The following is an 18,215-nucleotide window of genomic DNA, read 5'->3' as shown; positions in this document are numbered from 1 at the left end:
AAAGTCCGATACTACAGGGTATCATTAAGTCATAGTACAGTTGAAGCCAGACTTCCATGGTGTATACTCAAACTCTTTTGGAATAAATCCCATCATTCAGTTTGCCTTCCTAATAGTTTACTATATGCCAGTTAACTGATGTACAACCAGATTCCTATGTAATGCAGAAAATTGTATTCAATCCATTTAAACAGTATTCTGGTTGCAAACAAAATGAACAGCTTCATTTAATCATTTTGTATTCATTTGCCAAATATTTGCCCACATTACAAGCTCTTGTGTCCTCATCACGCATTGCTTTATCTGAAGAAGGGTCTCGACTGAAATGTCACCCATCCCTTTTCTCCAGAGATGCTGCCTGTCCCGCTGAGTAATTCTAGCATTTTGTGTCTTACCTTTGCTTTATTTATCTTTCTATCAGCAAATTTGGCTGTTGTGTACTCAATTCCTTTGTCTGTCATGAATAAAGATTGTGAATAAATAAGAACTAAATTGTGGTCTTATGGAGTCATACCCCTTTGCAGTCAGCAGAAAACAAAATTTCAATTTGCCTGTTGAATATTCAACTATCGTTCTGTAGATAAATGGGATACCCTCCAGGACCACTCTCTGAAGATCAGTAGCAATCCCACATTCAAGCTTATTTTTGCTTTATTAGTTGGGGGAGATTTAAGATGAAAACATGGTGATTAAGAGACAATAGGTGCAGGAATAGGACATTTTGCCCTTTGAGTCAGCACCGCCATTCAATGTGATCATGGCTGATCATCCCAAATCAGTACCCCGTTCCTGCCTTCTCCCCACATCCCCTGACTCCGCTATTTTTAAGAGCCCTATCTAGCTCTCTCTTGAAAGCATCCAGAGAACCTGCCTCCACCGCCCTCTGAGGCAGAGAATTCCACAGACTCACCACTCTCTGTGAGAAAAAGTGTTTCCTCGTCTCCGTTCTAAATGGTTTGCTGCTTATTCTTAAACTGTGGCCCCTGGTTCTGGACTCCCCCAACTTTGTGAACATGTTTCCTGCCTCTAGCGTGTCCAAACCCTTAACAATCTTATATGTTTCAATGAGATCCCGCTCGTCCTTCTAAACTCCAGAGTGTACACGCCCAGCTGCTCCATTCTCTCAGCATATGATAGTCTCGCCATCCCGGGAATTAACCTTGTAAACCTACGCTGCACTCCCTCAATAGCAAGAATGTCCTTCCTCAAATTAGGGGACCAAAACTGCACACAATACTCCAGGTGTGGTCTCACTAGGGCTCTGTACAACTGCAGAAGGACCTCTTTGCTCCTATATTCGATTCCTCTTGTTATAAAGGCCACATGCCATTCGCTTTCTTCACTGCCTGCCTGTACCTGCATGCTTACTTTCATAGACTGATGTACAAGGACCCCCAGATCCCGTTGTACTTACCCTTTTCCCAACTTGACGCCATTTAGATAGTAATCTGCCTTCCTGTTTTTGCTACCAAAGTGGATAACCTCACATTTATCCGCATTAAACCATCTGCTATGCATCTGCCCACTCCCCCAACCTGTCCAAGTCACCCTGCATTCTCATAGCATCCTCCTCACAGTTCACACTGCCACCCAGCTTTGTGTTATGTGCAAATTTGCTCATTTTACTTTGAATCCCTTCATCCAAATCATTGATGTATATTGTAAATAGCTGCGATCCCAGCACCGAGCCTTGCGATACCCCACTAGTCACTGCCGGTCATTCTGAAAGGGACCCGTTAATCCCTACTCTTTGTTTCCTGTCTGCCAACCATTTCTCTATCATTGTCAGCACTCTACCCCCCCAATACCATGTGCCCTAATTTTGCCCACTAATCTCCTATGTGGGACCTTATCAAATGCTTTCTGAAAGTCCAGGTACACTACATCTACTGGCTCTCCCTTGTCCATTTTCCTAGTTACATCTTCAAAAAATTCCAGAAATTTAGTCAGGCATGATTTCCCCTTCGTAAATCCATGCTGACTCGGACCGATCCTGTTACTGCTATCCAAATGTTCGGCTATCTCATCTTTTATAATTGACTCCATCATCTTCCCCACCACCGATATCAGGCTAACTGGTCTATAATTCCCTGCTTCCTCTCTCCCGCCTTTCTTAAAAAGTGGGATGACATTAGCTACCCTCCAATCCTCTGGAACTGATCCTGAGTCTATAGAACATTGGAAAATTATCACCAATGCATCCACAATTTCTAGAGCCACTTTCTTAAGTACCCTGGGATGCAGACCATCAGGCCCTGGGGATTTATCAGCCTTCAGTCCCATCAGTCTATCCATTTCCTGCCTAATGTGGATTTCCTTCAGTTCCTCCGTCACCCTAGATCCTCTGGCCACTACTATCTCAGGAAAATTGTTTGTGTCCTCCTTAGTGATGACAGATCCTGTTCAACTCATCTGCCATTTCCTTGGTCCTCATAATAAATTCACCTTTTTCAGTCTTCAAGGGTCCAACTTTGTTCTTAACTAATTTTTTCTTCTTCACATACCTAAAGAAGCTTTTACTATCCTGCTTTATATTCAGGGCTAGCTTACCTTTGTACCTCATCTTTTCTTCCCGTATTGTCTTTTTGGTTATCTTCTGTGCTCTTTAAACATTACCCAATCCTCTTGCTTCCCGCTCATCTTTGCTACGTTGTACTTCTTCGCTTTAATTTTTATACTGTCCCTGACGTCGCTTGTCAGCCATGGTCATCCCTTTCTCCCCTTGGAATCTTTCTTCCTCCTAGGAATGAACTGATCCTGCACCTTCTGTATTATTCCTAGAAATACCTGCCATTTTTTGTTCTGCTGTCATCCCTGCTAGTGTATCTTTCCAGTCAACTTTAGGCAGCTCCTCCCTCATGGCCCCATAGTCCCCTTTATTCAACTGAAACACTGACACCTGCGATCTACCCTTCTCCCTCTCCAATTGCAATGATTAATATTTGGTATAACTACTTATTCCCAGTTTTTATTCAATTAGGTAAAACGTGATTTATATGCTTGCAGTGAAAGTAATGTGGTTGCTTGCTTTAGAACCAGAAATGGAAGAGCCATTCCACTGTATCCCCACCATTTAGTATCATTGTGAATCATCCCTGATAAATGGTAGTTCTGACATTCTTGGATTCTGCTTTCTCAGGTTATACACCAGGCACACCGTATAAAGTCTCATGTTCTCCGACCAGTGGAGCTGTACCACCCTACTCCTCCTCTCCCAACCCATACCAGGCTGCTGTATACCCAGTTCGAAGTGCCTACGCACAACAGAATCCTTATGCACAGGTTAGAAATTAAACCATTTCCAGTAAAAAAAAATGTGCATGTCTTTAATGGATGTCTTTTTGAGGGTGTGTTGTTCCTTTAAATGTGACTAGCAAAAAAAACCTGGTATTTAATGGACCAGGTATGTTGTTTATGAAGGTAGACAAAAATGCTGGAAAAACTTAGCGGGTGCAGCAGCATCTATGGAGCGAAGGAAATAGGCAGCGTTTCGGGCCGAAACCCTTCTGATTTCCTACGCTCCGTAGATGCTGCTGCACCCGCTGAGTTTCTCCAACATTTTTGTCTACCTAATGGACCAGATTTGTTGTTGCAGAATTTGCAAAATGTAAACCGATTTGTATATTACATTTTAGCCACTTTTGAATTTGAACAATATGAATGTTGGTCAAAGATGTTTGTTTCAGTTGCACAGGTTTTAAATTGATTAATAAAATGTCATGGAATGTCATGTACTTCTTTGATAAATGGTTTGTTCTGACATTCGAGTTATGCGCCAAACACTATTCCACAAAGCATTTTTCCAACCCTATGCTTACATTACAGCACTTCAAAATTCTGGAATATTTAATCTGTAAATTTGGTTCTTCCATATAGCAAGGATTACATCATGGGTTTGTATTTATAAATAAGTTTAACGTTGTGCATCATTGAAATTTGTGGTACTAAATGGATGATCTGATATTGTCAACCAATGCAGGATCTGATATTGTCAACCAATTGCATTTGCAGTGTTGAGTAATAAGCCAGCATTTTTCTCAAAATGCTCCGTGGTGGAGAGTCTGGACCATGTGCTTGAAAGCATATAATGTATTTACGTTGTCTGCACAGTCATAAGTGCACATGGAGTAAAGGGCTGAGAACACAAACTTGCAGATGAAGCAATATTGACAATTGTCATGGCAGATATTTTGTCAACAAACCTCACTGATTGTAGCCTGTGTCAAGATGTGGAGGATACCATTGCAGAGGGGATTGCTGACTCTTGGGTCCAGGAGTTTGGAGATTAATTTGGTTGAGATTATGGTGTTGAAGGCAGAGCTTTAGTTAAATAAAGAGTTTGTCGTAGGTGTCTTTGTTATCCAGATATTCCAATGATGAGTGAAGGGCCAGGGAGATGGTGTCTGTCATGGGTCTGCAGCGACTGGACTGCCTTGGAGGCTGGAGTTATTGTGTGCAATGACCAACCTCAAGAAGAACCTCCTGATGGTGGATGTCATAGTCACTCTTCAATAATCATTACACACTTTGCTTTAGAACTGGGATGATTCTGGTGGTCTTAAATCATGTGGGAACATCAGAGTAGAGTAGGGAAAGATAAAAGATGTCCGAATACTCCTGCCATCTGGTCTGTGCAGTGATTTCAGTGATACTTTGAATTTCAGTGATACAATGACACAGTGATCCAATGAGATTTCTGTTTTGCATACATTTCAGTAAAAGTCATATTGTATACGGGCACAATCATACTTAAGTACAGGAATGTGGGAATACTAAATTACACTTAGGCAGGCTCAAGATTTGCAATGTTTCCATTGTCATCCTATATCAAAGGTTGGGCAAGCTTGAGGAACAACAATTCACTTTGCAGCTAGATGTAATACAACATTCTGGGCTCAATATTTAACTCGGGTTTAGTTAAGTAATTTCAAATAATCAGCAGTGCGAGTCTTTGTATTCTATATTAGCACCGGCCATTATGTTTTCTCCCGAACATTTCAGATATTTGTCTATGTCGAATTTACAATTCTTCCAAATCCATATTTTATTCATGAATATATCTTAAATCCTCTTCCACCATCTTTCTTGTATATCTCAACACTTGTTTTCCTTGTGATTTTCTCAGTTCCAGTGAATGATCATTGACCTGAAGACCCGTTTCTATCTGCACGATGCTGCCTGGTCTATTAAACATTTAACCATTCTCCATTTTGTAATAATTTTTACTGATAATTGTTTTCCTGGTTGAAGCAGCTTTATTTGAACAGTTTGTGGTTATAGACTTGTGTGTGTGTGTTTGTGTGTATATATAGCTAAGCTGCACTGTCCCCAGTGCATACATCAGTGATTTAGATGAAGGGATTCAAAGTAACATTAGCAAATTTGCAGATGACACAAAGCTGTGTGGCAGTGTGAACTGTGAGGAGGATTCTATGAGAATGCAGGGTGACTTGGACAGGTTGGGTGAGTGGGCAGATACATGGCAGATGCAGTTTAATATGGATAAATGTGAGGTTATCCACTTTGGTAGCAAACACAGGAAGGCAGATTATTATCTAAATGGTGTCGGGAAAAGGGAAAGTACAACGGGATCTAGGGGTCCTTGTTCATTAGTTAATTAAAGTAAGTATGCAGACGCAGCAGGCAGTGAAAAAAGCGAATGGCTGCAGTTGTATAGGGCCCTAGTGAGACCACACCTGGAGTATTGTATGCAGTTTTGGTCCCCTAATTTGAAGAAGGACATTCTTGCTATTGAGGGAGTGCAGCGTTGGTTCACAAGGTTAATTCCTGGGATGGCGGGACTGTCATATGCTGAGAAAATGGAGCAGCTGGGCTTGTATACTCTGGAATTTAGAAGGATGAGAGGGGTTCTTATTGAGACATATTAGATTATTAAGTGTTTGGACACGCTAGAGGCAGGAAACATGTTCCCGATGTTGGGGAAGTCCAGAACCAGGGGCCACAGTTTAAGAATAAGGGGTAAGGCATTTAGAACGAAGATGAGGAAACACTTCTTCACACAGAGTTGTGAGTCTGTGGAATTCTCTGCCTCAGAGGGCAGTGGAGGCCGGTTCTCTGGATAAGGCAGGAACGAGGTACTGATTGTGGATGATCAGCCATGATCACATTGAATGCTAGTGCTGGCTTGAAGGGCTGAAGGGCCTACTCCTGCACCTATTCTCTATTGTAATATTTCAACTGCTTTTGTGAAATTGTAAGATCTTTAAAAATATTATATAGTTTGGCTTGAATTTGAAGATTCCTATTGTGTTTTCTATAGATGTTCTAATTTATTTTGATTATCCCTCAACAGTATCTTTCACTTCTTTTTAAATAGCAAGGCACTTACTACACACAGCCACTATATGCAGCACCACCTCATGTAATTCATCATACCACGGTTGTCCAGCCAAATGGAATGCCTGCTGCCATGTACCCACAACCAATTCCATCACCCAGAGCAAACGGTGTTGCCATGGGAATGGTAGCCGGGACCACCATGGCAATGTCAGCAGGTGGGTTTCAGTTATTTTGAGATAAATGTTCTGCATTTAACTTATCAATGATATCTAATGGACAACATGCCACAAATACAGTAGATTGGAAAAGGGAGTAAGGCAGATATTATATAGTTCAAGTTGTTCACAGAACATTGCATTTAAAAATGACGTGATCCAGATATCAGTTTAGTTCCTAGCCAGAAAATTTAAGTTCCATTAATAGGAGTAACAGTAGTAAATTTGTTTTACGACTTTTAGTATTGAGCAAAATAGCAAATTTATTGAATTGGCACCCCTCAAATTCATTCCCCAATTCTCTCATGATTCCATGCTTGATTCCATCTAATCATTTTCTACCCCACCAATTCCTGTAACAGCCTTGGTGAAACTCGTATGAAAATCCCATAGCTTTGTCCAAGGCAAAATCTCATTCAACTTTCTCAACTGTCTGCAACTGTTAACACAATTGATCCCGACCCTTTCCCTCCAAGAACTGCTCTATTTCTTCAAACAGAATGGGAATTCCCTTGTCTGGTTTCATTCTTACTATCTATGCTTGCAAGGTAGGCAAAACTGCTGGAGAAACTCAGTGGGTGAGGCAGCATCTATGGAGCAAAGGAAATAGGCGACGTTTCGGGTCGAGACCATTCTTCAGACTATGCTTGCAATCAGGCACATGCCGTCAGGGTAGGCAAGATAGGCACTGCCTACCCTGACTAAAATTATAAAATGGTAATCACTAAATATAAACAGTAAAGGCATGGGAGAATTATGCCTATCTAAGAGATCGATCCCTTAGGTAGGCATAATTCTCTGTGCCTTTCATCCGCAGTACTTGCAACACGCGAAGGTCTGTGCAGCCCATGTGCCGTCAGCGCTGCTTGAAGCCATCAATGACAAGCGGGGCTGAACGCAACTGAAATTCTGCCTTTGCAGTACTGCGCAGGCGTAGCAGCCTACTGCGCATACGTAGCGCTAGTTTCTTGGCGGGTTTTTTCAAATATGGATTGCTATTATCTTGAGCGTATTTTAAGAAACAAAGAGAGAAGAATGGAGTTAGTGTAACGATAATGTGGTAAGTACATTTCTTGGTGCTATATGTTTTTAAATACCGTATTTCCCGGGGTGGGGGGGATTCCTTTCACAGCATTTGGGGAGTCTGGCCCGGGATAAAGTTGTGGGGAGGGCAGGAGCGTTGTGAAGGATGGGATCGGGATCATGCCAGTAACCCACTTGCAACGCTCCTTGCACGGAGCCACCACATTGAGGCCAGTGGGGAGAAGTAGCTTGGGTGGCTGCGAGCGGCTGCCGGGCCGGACAGCGGAACCAGCTGCCACCTCAGCACCTTCTGCCAGCCCCCGCTCACCTCTGGCAGCTTTCCATCTAATAACCTCTCTTCTGCCGAGCGACGGCCTCACTCATGTCATCCGCTTCCCGCAAATCCTTAAATTCCGACAACACGATTGAGGTTACTCGGCTGTGGAAATTTAAGGATTTGCAGGAAACGGTGACATGAGCTAAGTCGGCGAGCGGCAGGTGTTCAGACGGAGAGCACTGCCAGAGGTGAGCGGGCCGGCAGAAGGCGCTGAAGTGGCGGCCAGTTCTGCTGTCGGGTCCGGGTGCCCGCTCGCAGCCACCCGAGCTGCTTCCCTCCCCGGCCAGTTTGTGGTGGCTCTGCGACCGGAGCGCCGCAGCAGCGGTGAGTGAGTTACTGGCGTGATCCCCGACCACCTCCTTCTCAACACTCCTGCCATCCCTGCAACTTAACCCCTGGTCAGACTCCCCACATGCTGTGAAAGGAACTCTTACCCCCCAATTGGTCCCTTGAACAAGTGTTGTCATTCAATCAGATGACAACTGATTCATCTTGTCCCGGTGTGCTCCCGTTTTTCCCCCATCATCTTTCCACCTGCCATCACCCTTCATCCCCCACCCATTCTCTTTTTTAAGGAGAGCACTATCTGCACATGCGCGGTTTAAGTTTTTTTTTTAAATGCCGACTGACTGCCTACCCTGAGTAATCACTCACGGCAAGTGCCTGCTTGCAATACACCTATTCGTACTCCATGCATACCTCTTGATTCTTAAAGATTTTTTCTCTATTATTGACCCTTCCTGTTTTTATGCTAATGATGCTCTCTTTCCATCTTTCTTTAATCTTTCACTACCTGATTCATCATGTTGCTCTCTGACATCCAGTGCAGGATAACTAATAACTTCCCTTAATTAGATATTGCGAAGACCAATGCCATCCTCCCTTTGCTCCAAATCTGATTCTCTCCATTAATAATTGGCTCAATAATTGGCTCAAACATTAAGACCCAGACGGCCTTACATCGCCCGACGTCGGACTTGCCATCGCCCGCCGGGGGCTCCAACATTAAGACCCGGAGCGTGGGCCTTACATCGTCCGGCGCGGCCTTAACGGCCGCGGGACTTGCCATCGCTCGCAGGGGGCTTTAACATCGGGAGAAGAATGGAACACGGGAGAGACAAAACTTGGATGTTTGTGTAAATTGTGTTGGTTGTGTGACTTGGTTCTTTTCTTGTTGTATGACTGCAGAAACCAAATTTTGTTTGAACTTCGTGTTTGAGGTTCAAATGACAATAAAATAAATTGTATTGTAATTGGAAGCTTAATCAAAATATAACAAGATGAGCTTCCAACCACATATATGATTCCACTGGCCAATGCTGTTCTGCCACAGCTCATATTGCTGAATATTTTACCCGTAACTATGTTACTTCCGGACTTGACTTATCTAGTACTCTGTGCCAACATCTCAATCTAACCCTTCTATAAGCTTGAGAGCATCCAAGGCACATTTACTCATATCCCAACTAGCGCACTCATGCAAGTGTTTTTTAGCTTGCTTTGGGTGTTAGTCACATACTGTCTTATCTTAAAGCTCTATTATTGTCAAATCTCTTCATCATTGTATGTCTCCATGTGTTTCTAATATCAAATGCTAAATCAACTGCTTGAGTTAAGCAGTTTTTGATTGTTTTAGACGTGTGTGGCCAGTTGTGCCCGGAAGCTGAACCAGCTTCTGTTGGAACAAAAATTGCAGTTGAAGATAGAGAATCGCTCACTTTATTATTTTTAAAAAAACAAAAAAAAACAATCATTTTTGAGTATATGGTTGATTTCCCTTCAAATTAGTTAATTTTCTTACATTTTAGTTCTCGGCTAAAACAGCATTTTATTTCTACGCTCAAGTAGACCAACAATATGTTGATATCGCACAGATTTTGTTTGAATTTCTTGGCAGGAAATTAAAATACAAAAATGATGACTACTTCTGTGTTGCATATAATAGTCAATTATCTTACTGTAAATTTATTTAGTGCTTCAGGTTTTCTGATGATTTTGCCTTCTACCTTTCAGTATTCAGAACTGAATGTAACTGAGATTTGACTGTGTTATATTCTTCCTTGCAGGCACTTTGTTGACAACCCATTCCCCAACGCCAGTAGCTACTCATCCTGTTTCCATGCCAGCTTATAGGACTCCAGGAACACCGACTTACAACTATGTACCCTCGCAGTGGTGATCAAGCTGTTACTGGAAATGTAAGTCTTCTTTTGTTGTAAAGTAGTTCCCATTTAGTATTTCAACCAACACAGATGATAAAGAAATGCATTTGCTGTGCAAGATAATAAATGAGAACTGTGTATGGAATTTACTGCAATTCAATATCGGAGGAACTCAGTAAGCCAGATCTATACAGGATTTAGTAGTGCGCAATTCCTGAATGGACTAAATTATGGAATTGCCACTACTTTCAGGCATTGAACTGATTAAAATCCCGTTTAGTGGTTGTCCTTTTATTTAAAAACGTTATTTTAATTACTGGAAAGATGGGCATGTTAGTGTGCCCTCCATTAAAAAGTAACAAATGAGGAAGGCTTGTTTTTTTTTTTAGGAAAATAAGCTCCGGACCTATCAATTATGATTCTGAGAGATCCTGCATTCGCCAAACCATGCTCTTTGCTTTCCTGTCAACTCGCAGTGGAGCGACATTTTAATTTTCTTGGCCACATTACAAATAAATTGAATTGTGATATCCAGTTTCCATTGGTCTTGCCTACCGCTTTATGATTGAGAATAGGACTGTTGATTTGGGAGAGGCAGTGCGATATTTTCTGATAAATAGAATTAATTTTTGTTGGCTATTTAACATTTTTACCCATTAATAGATCGCTAGTTCCTTAGCATGTCAATTGCTAACATAGTGTATCAATCTGTTTAAATAGTTAAATCACTGAAAGAAAAAGGCAACAATATCAGAGAATTGAGTTATTAGATAATTATTCCCCTCAGAGCTTGCATTGAATTTAACATACATGCCTATGCAAAGTGCAGGAAGTGTTTTGAAATAAATTTGCCTACCATCTGGTTGCAATTGTAATTTACAAGCCTTCAGTTAGCTTGGACATCTGTAGCCACATATGCTTGTCCTTGTTATCCCAGATGTTTACGTAACTTTAGAAAGAAAAATAATTAACTTGATTATTGGATTTGTGCAAACTTCACAAAGCAAATTGAACTTTTGTAAACCAGAACAAGTATAAGCAATTAGTGCAACTACACTCATATATTCAGAATCATAATTGATAGGTAATTTTTCTCCATGATGCCCCTTCTGATTGCTAGCATTTTCACTTTAATATATCCAAATGCATTCTCTGCTAAATTAGGCACAGGATGGCAACTGGAGCATTGGATCACTCCACTTGATGAACTGATAACATTTAGGGCCAAAAATCAATGCTGGAAAATGCTGTCCTTTTACAACTGGACTAGTAAGTGATAGAGATATTCTAGGTGGCAGTTAGAGATTTGCCAGTGGAAAGCCTGAGAATTGTAGAAATATGCACAGCACAACTCTTAGCAAAAGTGTGGAAATGCATCATATGTTTTATCTTTTATAGTTTTCCTGTGTGTGTTTATGTTGGACTCCAATATTTTGCCAATGGTAACAAACTATTGATTGTTTACAGAAAGTGTGGTCACATGTTTGACATTATTACAGAATATAATTTTTTAATAATTAAATCACATAAGCCCTCTTCCCACCATCACCTGAATTTGAAATTTCAGGGCAAATGACAAAACTAAGATCAGATTTGATAATTTGTGTGTTATTCACTATAATGCAAAATCGGAGTTATTTAGTTGTACACTTTCTAAATGCCTTTTGAGCATTGCCTTCCTTCATTTTGGTATTTCCTAATGTACACAGGAAAATCACAAGTGTACATTAGAAAACTAATGAAATATTAATTTACTGCTGACAGAAAAAAATAGTTGAGTTATTCTAATGTGGGTTCAAGATTAGATTTTGGGCAAGTTTACTCAAGCATCCGTCCAATTAAACACATTGGATATCCATATTTTAAGGAGAATAGGCTTTTGGATTGCTGAAATTAACTTGTTACAAACAAAAACCATTAGCGGGGGGTAACATAGAAACATAGAAATTAGGTGCAGGAGTAGGCCATTCGGCCCTTCGAGCCTGCACCGCCATTCAATATGATCATGGCTGATCATCTAACTCAGTATCCCGTACCTGCCTTCTCTCCATACCCTCTGATCCCCTTAGCCACAAGGGCCACATCTAACTCCCTCTTAAATATAGCCAATGAACTGGCCTCAACTACCCTCTGTGGCAGAGAGTTCTAGAGATTCACCACTCTCTGTATATCTGTAACGATTTACAGATATAATTAATGTATTGCCTCAATAACTCCACTAGTTGACATTTTCATCACTTGATATTTTTGTCGTGCAGCTTGTCAAATTGATAAATCCCTATTGTTCTTGAGCATGTTTCTGGCAAAAGTTCACCAGTAAGAAATCCTGATTTTGTAGTTTAGAATCTAGATTATGAATTTGTAAATCATGGGAATAATATCAACAATTGCTGGTCATTAAACCGTGAAACTTCACAGCAGGTTTAATATCTGCACATGTAGTTTAATGTGTAAATCCCAAAATTTCTGTTGATTCATTATTTTTCCAAGTCTTCTCAATAGTTGGGAAATCACTGCAATTAACATCTGCTAGTTATTCCCAAACTTTTTCTTATTTAAAAAACCCCCCAGAAAATGTTAAATTGCCCAACGGTCAAAATATGTTTTGAATAGCATAACAAACTATAGGTACTGCTTAACAAACTCATAAAAGGTGTCTTAAAAGTCCATTTGAATGTGAGGTGTAAATTCCTGATAACTATTTCAAAATCGAATGATTTTTTTAAGTCAGTTTAGTTTCTACTTCAAAAATATTTGTGTATTCCAGTCTTTATTTAAAATTAAAGTTTGGCTTTTCTCTTTGTCTGAGAATTCTTTCATGAGACTGGTAGCTCAGCGATTGTGCTGACATCACAATTGCTGGAGGCCAGTGGTCTCCTTTCAACTGATGTTTGGTAGCTATCAACATCAGAAACAAAGTTCCCAGCCAAGGCCATTTTTGATGGGAGTTTAGCTCCAATGTCAGTCCTGTTTATCATTACTTTGCTGTTGTATACCTTGACTACACCCAATTACTTTATTTTTTCCATATTAAGCACATTTGCATTGCACTATAAATCTATACTTTTTCATAATTTTGCAACTAATGTTTGTATAAGTTCTCTCTCACTGAGGGCATTTTTGTATAAATCAACCCTTTAAGTTTTTATTATGTACTTATATAACAAAATATATATTACAAAAATCACCTGTTTTTGGTAGGTAACTGTAGTTTTAGCTTATTGTTAGCATGGAGAATGATAGAAAATTATTCAAGACTAAATATTTAAAACACTCTTTCACAGGTTGAAAGGTGGGAGATATGCAATCAAACAAGTTTTAACACTTGGTGCTGATTCCCACATGCCTCCAACCAGGATCCTTCCTTCCAGTTCATCAATGCTCTCTACTTGCCAAACACTACCAAAAATATCACAAAGATTATCGTGGCTGCATATCTTGCATCTTGGAACTCAGCAGTACTCAAGTCATGAAAACCTGTTTTGTGGACTGTCTTGCAATTTTATACATGATACAAAAGGGAGTATAAGTATATTTGGATTCATATCTAGTTCAATGCATGTTACAAAATGCTTGCTCAAATCTACCTGCAATGACTGATGCAAACCATCATATGCAAAATCCAAAGGAACTGAGATTCAAAAATGTTTTGCAACTTAATTTCAATAATGCAGAGTCTTATGTATGTAATCTTAAAAAAAAAAATGTGCAAGTGAATTTGTACAACAGATAGAAAAACTACTGGCTGATCTGTTATATTTGTTTTTTTAATGGGAACAGTCAAATTCCTTTAACCAGTATGTTAATTTACTTTCTTGAGCAACTGGTGCATTTACAGCACATCACCTGGAGATGGTGTTCTGGTAAGCATGACATGAAGCCTACAGGCATTGACTTAACAGTCCTTTTTCATTTATAACTGCATTAGATTCGGTGTTATGTTAGGGAGAGGCAATTGTAGGGGTTAAAACAAGATGGATAAAGGAAATGTATTAACTTTTAAAAGGATCTGAAATGGGCAGTAGTATGGTAAAATAAAGTATTTTTATAATCTTTGATTTAATATTTCAGTATGCCTCTGACTTACAATCATGGCACTTGATGATTTGTAGTTTTTGAATTTGGCAATCTTTACATTCATATTTTATTCATGTCTAAGTTCTTTTTTGTAAAATTCAAAATCACTGGGCAATAAAAAAAATAAAAAATTACCAGTGCTTAATAACAATCCTTCCATGGTTACAAAAATGGCAAAAATAACAAAAGTGACATTTTTTTTCAATCTTCATATATAATTTGAATTATTTTGATTTGTTCCAGGTTTTGTATTGCATAGGATGGCTTAGTTGGTTAAGCAAGCTTGAATAACATCTTTGATGGCATAAATGATTTCATGCTTGCAAATATTCACACTAGTATAAAAATAAAGGAAGTACATTTCCTGTTGCTGGTTTAAGGAATCTGCCCATTGCATCCATTTGTAATATGACTTCTGCAGGGCATGCTAGTTTCTGCACTAATTGTGATCTGTAGACTGTTGCAGTTAAAAACTGCTTCACTGATAATGATAAGAAAGGCAGATAGTTTTTCAGCATTTGTTAAAAGCTTTCACCCAAATCGCTGCAGTAGAGCGTTATTTGTTTCCATGCCCTGGTAATGTCATTATCGAGCTTTCTTTCGGACCATAAAATGAATGGTATAAAATAGCTTGACCCGCCAGCTTTTCCTGTTTGGGCTAAATGCATTACACAGAAGACTTGGCTAAAATCTAGACCCAACAGTTTCGGACAAAGATTTAGAGGGAAAACAGAAGTTAAGAAGCTTAATTTATAGTATCCAATGTAAAAATCTTTGAGTCCTGCTTGCATTATTTTGATTTGCAACATAAAAATCAGTTGTGTGAATCTAATGGGCTCGGTTGGTAAATTGGATAGTACAACTGACCGTTGAAAATGAAAGGTTATTTTGAGTTTTTTAATATATTTCATAGGACCTAAAAGTTTCAATTAAAGGATATTTGTTATATAACATCAAGAAACAAATTGTTATGGCCAAGTAAAATGGTGCCCTCTAAGCAATCAATAATGGTCATAACATTAATTTATCATGAAATGTCATTGCAGAAATATACCTACACTATAGCAAATTCTAATTGTCCAAGGTTTACAATTGTCTTGCAGTGCAGTTGAGGGTATACCGCTGTCTTCTTGTATGTGATATCTGATTGATATAGGGACTTTAACAGGTTGATGCTGGTATCATACTTGATGCATAAAGGATCCAAATTCTATGGGGTTGTTACTTTCTGAACTCTTGTCAGATTCTACCTAAATTAGCACAAATGGAGAAAAATAGTTGTGGATACCATTTTATGTAGAGGATTTAGTCAGTTGATGAATCAGAATTGTTTTGATAGTAGCTAGCAAGGAAGTATTCAAGGGGAACAAGCACACAACTTTTAGATTCAAATCTTTCCTATTCCATTTTTCTATATTGAAATTTTATAGTGGACTTAGCATGTATGTTAATTTCATATTTAAAATTCTCCCAAAACCAGTTCTTCAATTCTGAATAGTCAGCGCATTGCTGCTGGTAATAGTAATTGTTAAGGAATTTAATTTTTGGAAGTAGAGCATTATGAATCTTAATGGTTTGTTCTGAACTCAAATTTAACATACAGTTGTGCAGACGCCAGAAAATGGAATTATGCAGGACTCCTATGTAGCTGCATTTCGGAAGGGCAGTGTGTCTTTTAGCTGGGACTTTGGAGGTTCTATTACAAACCTTGCATTAAAATGGCACAAACAAGAAAGTAGTTTTTAAATTGTAATTGTATTCTTGATTCCTCTTCAGTTTGATGTGAGTTAGATAATGAAGTCTTTGCTCATTTTTCAATGTGGGATTTACAGGCTGTTTTCTAACCTGTTTTATTACAGGTGTTGGAAACAAATGTGACTAAACAAAGTGATCATTATTTCATAGCACTGTACTGTGGCTTTTTAATCTTAAAACATTCACAGTACAGACTTTCTGAAAGATTCCTGATTTTAATAACATTTACAGACATGACCAGCATAGCAAGATTCTTTAAAAAATAGTGTTTTCGGTGCTTGTTCTTTTAAAGATTTACAAATTAAAATTTACATAAAAAATGAACCAAAAATTATCAACTTGAAACCAACGCTATACACTGGACTAATGCTTTATTTTCCCTTTTATTGAAATAAATGTATCTCCACTCATTTTATTTCAATCCACCAACTAAACTGATATATACTGAAATGTTGCTTTCATTTCTACGGTGGCATGAATGTAGGCAATGTACCCGAGTGCTGAATAGAAAATTTCAGTGTAGTTTTTCAAATACGCAGTCTTCGCTTCTGCAATGGTGATTTGGAATTGTTTGTAGTTTCTGTAGTATTTGGTGCATACCAATGGTTAGTAGATGAACAGGTCGTGGAGACTGATTAACAGTGCAGAGCTTCTCAGGCAGTGTTTGTAACCAGCTTGTACACTTCCTTTTCTTTAATGTATATTTTAAGGAGAAAATAATGGATACTGATGAGAAAAAAAAACATGGAAGCCTGTCGAGGGTGGTGTTTAATATAAAGCACTGTTTAAATCTGGGAGTTTTTTTCATATAACACTGCACTCATGCAGAGTTTGGCATTCTTTTTAAAACTTGGCAGACCAAATTATGCTTTATTACACAAATTATGACAAATCGCTCTCATTTGGTGTTCACATTCCTACTTGCATTTTGGTGAGTGCTCGTTGAGTCAAATTTTTAAAGCGTGGGTGGAAGGAAATCCAAAACTTGATTTTCTTTAGCATCCAGAAACTCTTCATGGGCTATGTTTGAAATTTGCAAACAGTTAAGTAACTTTGCTGCACTTTGGAATGCAGGCAGACTGATTCTGAGCCATTGTTGAACTTTTGAAAGGAATATGAAATTTTGACAGACTAATTCTATTCCACCTTCTAAAGGTTCTATTCGGGGTAGCTAATTAAATGTCTTGTGATATTAAAAGCTACAGCAAAGTGTGCTAGCCTCATGCAATTTTGAGACTTTGAAATATGTTCAAGCTGCTTGTGTAATGCATGCCTTGGCTTAGAGACTAACTGATTGAAAATGACATATGGTGTTGAATGAGTATATTTTGTTTGGTTCATGAATATAATTTTTAATTGAAGTCTATTTTCCAATTAACTTTAATGCCTCAGCAGTTCTTAAATTTGAAATGGGTTGCATGTATTCCTTCAATGATATTCAGTGTTTGGTTAAAATAATTTGCAGTTGACTTGGATTGGGACAAATAAAAAAGTCAATATAGATTCCTTGGCAAATATATATTTTTCTGCATTTGGTATATGCACATATGTTTGTATGAAAGCATTTAACAGTTAGATTGACACATTCCAAAATGTTGGATCCCTGCCAAGCAACTGGATGCTACTTTTCTCATTCATTCTTTGTATGATGGTGATGCAGAGGGTTTCCTTTTCTCTCCCTTTTTTCTGCTTTGTGAGCATCAACCGAGAAGCAGAATAAGGAATTATTAGATTATAAAACAGAATATATAGTGAGAATATCTATTCATCGCACCATCCATCCAGCTCCTGTTCATATTCTTAGCAGAGCCAATATACTCCGCTGCATTTGAGATGGACTTGATCCAAAATGTTTCTCTGTCTTAAGAGGTTGCAATTGTGAATTGCAAAATGTTAGTGACTGAGTAGATTTGTGTACGTTGGTGTGCTGTATGACAGCTTTTCTGTTCAAAATAACCTAATCGGATGCAACACATGGGCACAGCAAAATCACCCCCGATTGTTTTTGTTAGAGGCACACTTTTTTTCTTTTAAAAAATGACTCTGCTTAATAAATATAAACATATTATTTTGGTACACATTTAGTCTAGGTCAGTGTTGTCTTCCAAAAATCAGTTTTAAAAGCAAAGCACCGTTTTACATTGGATAATATAAACCAGAAATTCTGACATTTTCTTTCTGAGCCAGTTCAATTATGTGTAAATTCATACATTGTTTTTTTAAAGCAATCTGACAAGTAGGTGAGCTCAGATTTCAAAAAAAGAAACTTCAAGGCATGTTTATTGTAACAAGAATTGTTATGTATTAATACTTAAGTTTTCAATAAAGATTGACTTGTGTTGCTTA

General features: G+C 38.7%; 1 protein-coding gene across 2 annotated transcripts in view; it reads left to right on the top strand.

Annotated features, from left to right (window-relative positions):
* The window catches only part of fam168b (family with sequence similarity 168 member B), a 40,842-nt gene extending 22,627 nt beyond the window's left edge, over nt 1–18,215 (top strand). For both annotated transcript variants that reach the window (XM_055646155.1, XM_055646154.1), the window contains exons 4-7: nt 3,140–3,282; nt 6,338–6,515; nt 9,942–10,073; nt 13,322–18,215. In XM_055646155.1, coding sequence (XP_055502130.1) covers nt 3,140–3,282; nt 6,338–6,515; nt 9,942–10,054 — 434 coding nt within the window. In that variant the 3' untranslated portion in view covers nt 10,055–10,073; nt 13,322–18,215. The remainder of the gene's footprint in view (nt 1–3,139; nt 3,283–6,337; nt 6,516–9,941; nt 10,074–13,321) is intronic.

This window comes from Leucoraja erinacea, chromosome 14 (assembly GCF_028641065.1).
Source record: "Leucoraja erinacea ecotype New England chromosome 14, Leri_hhj_1, whole genome shotgun sequence".
NCBI lineage: Eukaryota > Metazoa > Chordata > Chondrichthyes > Rajiformes > Rajidae > Leucoraja > Leucoraja erinaceus.
Note: the sequence above shows the minus strand (reverse complement) of the source record. Positions and strands in the feature narration are given on the sequence as shown.